General features: G+C 35.5%; 1 protein-coding gene across 1 annotated transcript; it reads left to right on the top strand.

The window, feature by feature from the left end:
* The first annotated feature begins 3,781 nt into the window (after nucleotides 1–3,781).
* On the top strand, nucleotides 3,782–8,331 carry LOC140890158 (derlin-1). The gene is made up of 7 exons (XM_073297918.1): nucleotides 3,782–3,949; nucleotides 5,986–6,121; nucleotides 6,211–6,284; nucleotides 6,402–6,495; nucleotides 6,650–6,778; nucleotides 6,872–7,032; nucleotides 7,477–8,331. The coding sequence occupies exons 1-7, from the start codon at nucleotides 3,933–3,935 to the stop codon at nucleotides 7,586–7,588; spliced, it is 723 nt and encodes a 240-aa protein (XP_073154019.1). The 5' UTR covers nucleotides 3,782–3,932; the 3' UTR covers nucleotides 7,589–8,331.
* The last annotated feature ends 421 nt before the right edge of the window (nucleotides 8,332–8,752 follow it).

The following is an 8,752-nucleotide window of genomic DNA, read 5'->3' as shown; positions in this document are numbered from 1 at the left end:
CCTCTAGATATCAGTACCTAAGGGTACTCAATATCAAACGTCCTAACAGGGCTGAGCAACCCTAACTGGCTCATCTCAAAAGATATACAGATGTACAGGCACAAGATGATATGCACATGCCGCATAACAATAATAACATGCAAATACATAAATGCAACATATAAGCATGCATATCCGCTGGCAATCTCAGTCAGTATTTACGTACCTTTCTAAGGCAGTCCTAGTAGTCCCACTATAGGTTTCAAGCCTATCATCAAGTCTACAATGCAAATACCTATGCATCAAACAATAAGCTTTAAAAGCCTTAACTAAGCTATTGCATACTCCTAAATAATTTAAAAAGACCATAGTTATACCTGCGTCCGTCGTCACCCCACTGATGGCGACTATCCTGCAACTAGGGGCACACCCCTGCTGCAGCTCCACAGCCTCGAGCACTGCTCCGCTATACGAGTACTGCTCAGCTACTATGTCAAACACTGTCTGACTATAATAAAAATATGTTCCCTACTCCAACTATAAATAAGAGTACCCAAATCACTAAAATAGATCCACGTGGACAAAGGAGAGGAACTCGGAATTCGCACCAAATGAGGAGCTCGGACCTTATATTTATAGAGCACGTTCAGATCGTCCAATCCTAACTTCGGATCGTCCGAACTGCTTCGGGCCGTCCGATCGTCTCATCGGATCGTCCGATCTCCGCCACGCATCCAACCAATCGCATGCAACCATACACCTGTCCAATACACTGTTCGGGTCGTCCGAACTGGCTCTTCGGATCGTCCAAACATCTCCCGGATGACATCACCAATGATGTATTATTTTGGGACAGCTGGCCGCATGAGTTCGGATCGTCCGAACTCACTTCGGACCGTCCGAAGTCTTCAGAGCCTCCGAAGCCTGGCTTCGTCCATGTTCGGATCGTCCGAACCTGCCGAACCACATCCACCATTTTTGAGTGTCCTGGATCCATTTCTGGACTCCGTTAATTCATCTGGAATTTCCTTAATCATGTTTTACTTAATCTCAACATGAATATACGATTAATTACTCATTAATCATTAGTTTTGGATACGGGCTACTACACGGTACCAATTATATTGCTCTGTAGTACACGAGTTCAAAAAAATAAGTATAATATTGTCTTGTTGTGGTATGCTACTTTGTTAAATTTGAAATATCTTTCATACATGTTACAAACACATACAATGAATACATATACATGTGTTTGTTAATCACCATATATGCTACTAAATTAGATATTATAAGTAGCATTAATATCCATTCTTGTAAGTTGGTATAAAATCCACATGAATTTGTAGTGCTATTTCACACAATATGTAGTATAATTTAACCAAATATTTGGTACAATAAAAGCTATGTTGTGGTACAATAAACACCAGAATGTGCTATATATTCATTGTATCTAACATGCAAACTACAAAAAGTATCTCAAGACATATGGTTATCCAAAATATATAATTTATAGCGTAATGTGTACCGACAAAAATAGCCCCATCTAGAAACTATATGTCTTTCTTGCATGTCTTGTGATTGTAACCGACAAAAACAACTCATCTACATACTATATTACTTCTTTACAGTTTCTGCGATTATGACAGACAAAAATAGCCCATCCACATACTATATTGTTTCCTTGCATTTTCTACGATTATGCCCCGATTCGTGACATTGTGCACACTCGATAACACATTTATTTACTTAAGACGGGAATTTTGTGTCCTTCTACATCCTGGCTGCGATCGGACATCCGGCGGTCTAATTATATCGCCATTAGAATGTGGTAAATCAGTATCGATGTCGAATGTAGGGATTTGATTGACAACTGCCGCATAAGCTCTTCGATAATTTTTAACTTTGTAGCAAGAGTCACAAAAGTCATATATTGGCAAACCCTTTGATTCAATCACAGCACAATCATGGTTACAAGGGATCCCATTAATTTTCCAGATTCTACATAAGCAACTCCAGTTTTCAAAATCCACTGCACAATTTTTATCACCATCAAGAACCTCAAAAAGGCATGAACTAGACCTATCAACCTTCAAATTTCGAGATTTAGTGTAGACCTATCAACCTTTAAACGGTAAATTGGAATATGTATTTTTAATATTTGGGTGTAGCACAACTACAAACAAAGAAAGATATGAATTATCCGAGAATATTCTTGTCAATTGGAATAATTTCTTTTTTTCGGATTGACATCATGTCAATGATGTTTACTTTCATGTAGACAAATAATCGGATCATATTACTGACATCCTGATATTCATTCAATTTCAAATATAACTTTCGGTGAGGTGCAAGATATTGTAAGATGGTTGAAGAAGGATTGATTTGATCACATTTTTTGCCAAGATTCAAATACATCTATATTAGGCGCACATCCTCTTCTATTGTGAAGATAAACAAATGCTTATTGTATGAACAACTTCCTAAAAACATCATACCACATTCAATATTGACTCCAATATCTTCACATAGAAAAAAAAGAATTATTGTTACAATATTAATGAAGATAAATGTTAGGACTTCTGGGCAGCTTCTTGTAATTATGCATAGAAAACATTGCTGTTATTGGTTCCATTGTTCAAATTTTCCTTATAAACAAATCCTCATAACTAAAATATATTATGAAACACAACCAATCCATAATATATAAACACAAAATAGACCCCTTGGGATGACTCTCTGCGCACCTCGACAATACTATTTGTTTTTTTAAGTAAACTCAACCACCGTCTAGTTCAAAAAAAAAAGCTTAATTTGGGGATTTTCTCAAATTTACTGAAAAATAGACAATGACAACCATCCATTTACCATAGTTCAAAATCGATAACATAACCAAATTCAAAACAATAATGAACACAAGAATGCAAAATGTACAAATAAAAGCAAGATCAAAAAAATCTAACACAAATTGCATAAAAAGTGGGACAAACAAAAGAAAAAGATTAGAAAAAACCCACTCCCTCGTTTTCTTTGCTTCAGCTCGTTGTCCCTCTTCGTTGCCCCTTCCAAATTTTTTTCAGTCGTCTCTTCCAAATCTTTTTCATTAGGTGTCGCAGGCAAAGGGTTTCTATGGCCCATGGGTTTTGCGTAGGTTCTCTACATTGAGGAGAATATGGAAAGCTATATGTCGAGAGAAATTGAGGGAGAAGATAATAGATTTTAATGGGTGGAGAGAAATTGAGGGAGGAGAGAAAGATGAAAATTGACAGAGAACGGTGGATACAGGGTGAGAAGAAAAGATGGCTTGTATGAAAGAAATGAACCAAATTACATTGCGGAATAAAATAATAAAATTAAGGAAAATATTAAATAAAATATGAACGAGGGAGTGAAAAGAAAGTTTTTTATGTATTAGATAGTGCATAATACAATATTATGACATATGGACTGAACATGAAAACCAATTTGTGATTGAATATTTATCTCAAGTTGCCCCTTATTTAAAATTATATTTAATGGTTTTTACTAAAATATATATTATATTTTAATTACTAATTTAAATAATTATCAAAACAAATTAAACATAGCCATTTTTGCATATATGTATCTATAAATTTTTTTGACGGGTATATATATGTATGTATCTATATATGACTTACTAATGTTACGAAATGATGCATGGTCTGTTCTTTGATTGGACGATGAACGACATTATTTTATAAAACATTTTTCAAATATTTTAATAAAAAAAAATTTGTTTGGTTTACGCGAAGGTTCTGGATTGAAGTGCAAATGGAGTTCTCAACAGCTTAAATGCCCCACGCCAAAATTTTGAATTCTCTCAACTTCCTTCTTCTTCATTAAGCAACAATCCTTCTTCCGCTGCCAATTACAGATCGCTCCATTGGATTTATTGTTCTTGTCTCAAATCTGCAGCTGATTTTTCCAGATCCGCAATGTCTTCCCCGGCCGAGTAATTTTTCAGCTTTCTGTTTTGTGTGCGCGCGCGCTATATTGATTATTATTGTAGCCATTTTTTTTCAATAGATGCGTCCACGTTTGATTAAGAAAAAATTTCAATTAAATGTGTTCGAGGGCTATTTGTTGTTGTATGATTGCGTGTCTCGTGATTGACTGCTCCTCTGGCGAGTAGATTCAAGTCGTGTCTTCGGATGAGGCGTTATTGTTTGTTGACAGACAATTTTTGACGAACTTTTAGATGTTTATTTTTTTCCTTTTGCAAGTTTTGAGTGTTGCTTTGACTTTTGATTTAGTGCTTTGGGCATAGACCTAAATCCTGATCTTTTGAAACCCTATCCACCACGGAATTACAGTAGAGGCATCTGACTGTAGGAAAACTTCAAGATTATATAAGATTGTGGCAAGTTCCATGGCATGACATAATGGTATCAAAGGTGGTTGTCTATTGCGATGTAGGAGAAATACATCTTGTAGGTGTATAAGCCAATTTTAACATTTGAGACACAGTGAGTGCTGCATACATTGTAATGGTTACATGACTGCAGGCAAAACCTGAAGATTATAAGACCGCAATATCAACTGGGAAATATAGGACTCTTGAATGGGTCATGCGAAGAAGATTTAGTTAAATGTGGATGGAAAAAATGCAAACTCATCTTGACATGATTGTGTCCCTTACAATGATGGGACTGAAGAACTAATGGTTGTATGGTCTGTTCCTTGCTATGGAAGGGGGTACTATTACCTTGTTAAAAATTGATAAATTAGTGGGTTATGCTTACCATTCTATTTCTCACACTAGTCACACGACATATGACATTATTTGTAAACCTTTTAGGAATACATGGTTTTGAGCGGATGCTTTTGTTGTTTTGGAAAAGGTATAGAAGATTTGGGGAAGAGTATTATGGGGAAAGTTACGGTGCACTTTGAGAAAATAATAAATATTTGATGGATATTACGGTGTTCTCCTAATGAGAGAATTGGAGTGCAATTTGGGTATTTAAGAATGTAAGGGCATAGGGCCTTGTGTCTAACACAACTAAGTTGATGGGAAGTTTTAATCGTCCATATATGGATGTCCTACTTAGGTTTAATGTCTCTTTTTCTCTGGCATCCTATATTTTCCTTTTCCATATGTAGATATGCATTTACCCATCTGATACATTTTTGCACATTGAGTTTCATCATGTATGTTCTAATGTGGGTTTATTGCTGCTAGCTGAGTCTACACCTGGGTTGATATCTGTGCAGTAAAAATTTTGTTAACTTTGATTGAACTTGAGTCTTGAGGGAAATTCGCAATCTACTGTACTTTACGTAGATTCAATCGGGGGAAGTCAGGATGCTAATCATGCAAAACAGGAACTATTCTCCAAACTAACCATGGAGTGCGGAAAAATATCATATCATAGCTAATGCTTCATTTTTTTTGGGAATATTTAAATGGAATTTTCATATTTTCCCTCAAAAACTGGGTGTTTAAATGTGAAGTAAAGCATTTTTATAATGTTATTGTATTGATTGTGAAGCTGCAGTAGGGTTGAGTGAGACCTTAAACAAGCACAAGTGAAGGCTGGAATTACTGTAGATTGATTTAAACCGCAAATGCACGTGTTGTTTTGACAAGTAAATTGTAACCTGATGCATGAGCTCATTATTGTTGGCACATCAGAACTGGTTCAGGGCTCATTGCCATTTAAGTGTATTCCTGAAATTACATTTTCCTCTTGTGATGCTAGGAATGTGTACTTAAATGAGGTTTCTAGAGATATGGACCTTTTATAGCCTACTGAATGAGACATATATATGAGCAAGTTAACTATAAATTTGTTTTCCCAGCGGATCATGTTAGTTGATTCAATGGTTTCATGGAACTTGTGTCTATTTTTCCCCCATTTTCTACTCATTCTTTAGAGCAAGTGCTATGGTTGTGGATCCTACACAAATCTATCTGATTATACACCAGAATGTTGTTTTTTCTCATTGACGTTTTTAATTTCAATTATTCATTTTCCTAATATATAGATACTACAAGTCTCTTCCACCTATAACTAAAGCTTATGGAACTGCATGCTTATTGGTGACTATTGCATGTCAAATTGGGGTAATCAACGGAGGACAACTTGCAATGATTCCTTATCTGGTGTTCTTCCGTTTTGAGGTGACGTAAACTGGTACTGGAATCGAGATTTATTTTGGACTTGTTATCTAGAAACAGATTTTTTGATGGAATCTTAATTTTATTGTCAGGTGTGGCGGCTGATAACTACATTCTTTTTTTTAGGCAACTTTTCTATCAATTTTGGGATTCGCCTCTTAATGATGTATGTTGCAATACAATGATAGTAATTACTTCATATTCGAAGATTTGCCTTCTCTAGTAATTTTGGATCAAGATATTTGTTCAATAGTACCTTCATAATTAATTTCTGATGCTGTAGAGCAAGATATGGCGTTCAATTGGAAAATGGACCTTTTCAAAGAAGAACAGCTGATTTCTTGTGGATGATGTTGTTTGGAGCTTTTTCCATATTGGTATGTCAAGAATCTCCTCTATCCTCCCCTCCGTCTTTATATCTTCATCTTCTATGTACCCTTTCTGTCTTCATTGAAAAGTTGAAGGTAACATGGTTATTTCTTTGTTTTATTCATTCTGTTTTGTAACATATGCACTTTCCTGCTTGTATAGGTTCTATCTGCCATACCCTTCATCTCATCCTTTTACTTAGGCATATCACTTGTATTCATGCTTCTGTATATCTGGAGTAGAGAATATCCAAATGCCAACATCAACCTTTATGGCCTTGTAACTCTTAAGGTACTTTACTTCATACTTTGGGTTTCTCAACCACAAATATGCTTGGTTTCTTCTTTCATTCTGGGCTCATAGTTTCTTTCTTTTTTGGCTTAGGCATTTTACTTGCCCTGGGCAATGCTCTGTTTAGATGCCATCTTTGGTTCTCCAATTGCTCCAGATCTTTTGGGTATTATTGCTGGGCATATTTATTACTTCCTAACTGTGCTTCATCCGCTTGCTGGTGGGAAGAATATACTGAAGACGCCAATCTTGATGTATCCTTTTCTTGTTGTCTGTACTCGAGCATGCACAAACATGTACTTGTGCTGGCACAAGCTTCACATTATCAGTTGCACCAAGTTAAAAATAATTTTCCAATTCCCTCGGGAAAAAAAAAAATCAAATGTGTTTTGTCTTTAGATATTGTAAGACCAATGAACATCCCATGTTGGCTAACGTGTTTTCTCGCTTAACCATGTTATCCCTTATATTCTGGTGTAGTGCCTTAGAGAATTAGTGCAGGAAAAAAGGCTAGGAGGGGTGGGGCTTAAGTCTTAACCATGTTATCCCTTATATTCTGGTGTAGTGCCTTAGAGAATTAGTGTAGGAAAAAAGGCTAGGAGGGGTGGGACTAAAATGACTCGAATAATACCGTCGTCCCATTGGAAATATGAAAACATTTTGATCTTCTCCCTGGTTTCTTTAATTTATATTCACAGACATAAAATAGTGGCAAGGTGGAGAATTGGTGCTCCAACAAACAGCGCACCTCAGCCTGACAGAACTACCGGTGGGGTATTTAGGGGAAGATCTCATCGCCTCGGCGGATAATACAACTGCTTCAACTGCTGTTCTTTAAAATGGAAACGACATCAACTCTGTTGCACAAAACTTCTGCTAACAAATCAGCTTTTGACAGAAAATCACTTCATATTTAGATATGAGGCGGCTAATATATGCTGAAAGTCCAGTTTGGTATTTAAAAGATTGCGCAAATGTGGAAAGAGTCTGAACCTTTTCCTTTGGAGAGAATTAAATTTTGTACCAGCACTTTTATTCTTCTTCGCATATATAATTTTGATAGTTTGTTCGAATTTGTATGGCAGTAGACTTGCTAGTGATCATGGATCTTTACCCACATCGTCCCCTCATTCGATCAAAAACAGTTTTTGTCCCCTTAATTGAATTTTCTGAGTCCGACCCTATTAGTCATACAACGCTCGATATTGCAATTGCTTGTCGCAAAGGTTATTATTTTTGTTCACATGCAAAGGTTGTAGGTTAATAGTTTTCCGAAGCTCAGCTGAAACCCCAGGTATGAAATCTTAAACTCAATTTACCGAAATTTTTTCTAATTCACCAAACAGGTTTGAACTCCGGTAAATGTTGAGACATCTTGATTTAAAATGCTAGGGAAATTACCGATTATGATGTACAATTTTGAATATCTAAAATTTACATCATTACAATTCAAATTTAATTTGCAAGGTAGGGATGGATAAATGGAGGCTATGTTCGGTTGTGTTTACCGGATGATGGAGTGTTTGGTTGGGTTTCTATAATACTGTGTAATTATATGTTTAGTCATAAAGGGCATTGTTTTATGATAAAAGAAATAGAATATGATTATTATTATTGTGGTTTATTGATTGAATCAACTTATTCGATTTTTGTATAAAATGGTCTGACCATTTTGTCCTTATTAAAAATAGTAACCTGTTATCTTGTGCACATATTTTTTTAATTGGTCTGTCGGGTATGGATCAGAAATATAATATGGTGATTTTTAGTGATTGGGGAAAAAGTTAAATAAAATATAATAATTTAGTTGCGCTCCGAAGCATGTGTGTGTACAATTGTGGATTTGTGTTTATTTTATTAATTAATTAATTTATTTGTAGTTACATCATAATATAAGGAGAGTTTTATAATTTAAAAATTGATTGTGGTGATACAAAAAAGTCAACCAAAGGATAAATTCATGTTTCACTTTTT

This window comes from Henckelia pumila, chromosome 3 (genome assembly GCF_033568475.1).
Source record: "Henckelia pumila isolate YLH828 chromosome 3, ASM3356847v2, whole genome shotgun sequence".
NCBI classification, from domain to species: Eukaryota; Viridiplantae; Streptophyta; class Magnoliopsida; order Lamiales; family Gesneriaceae; genus Henckelia; species Henckelia pumila.
Note: the sequence above shows the minus strand (reverse complement) of the source record. Positions and strands in the feature narration are given on the sequence as shown.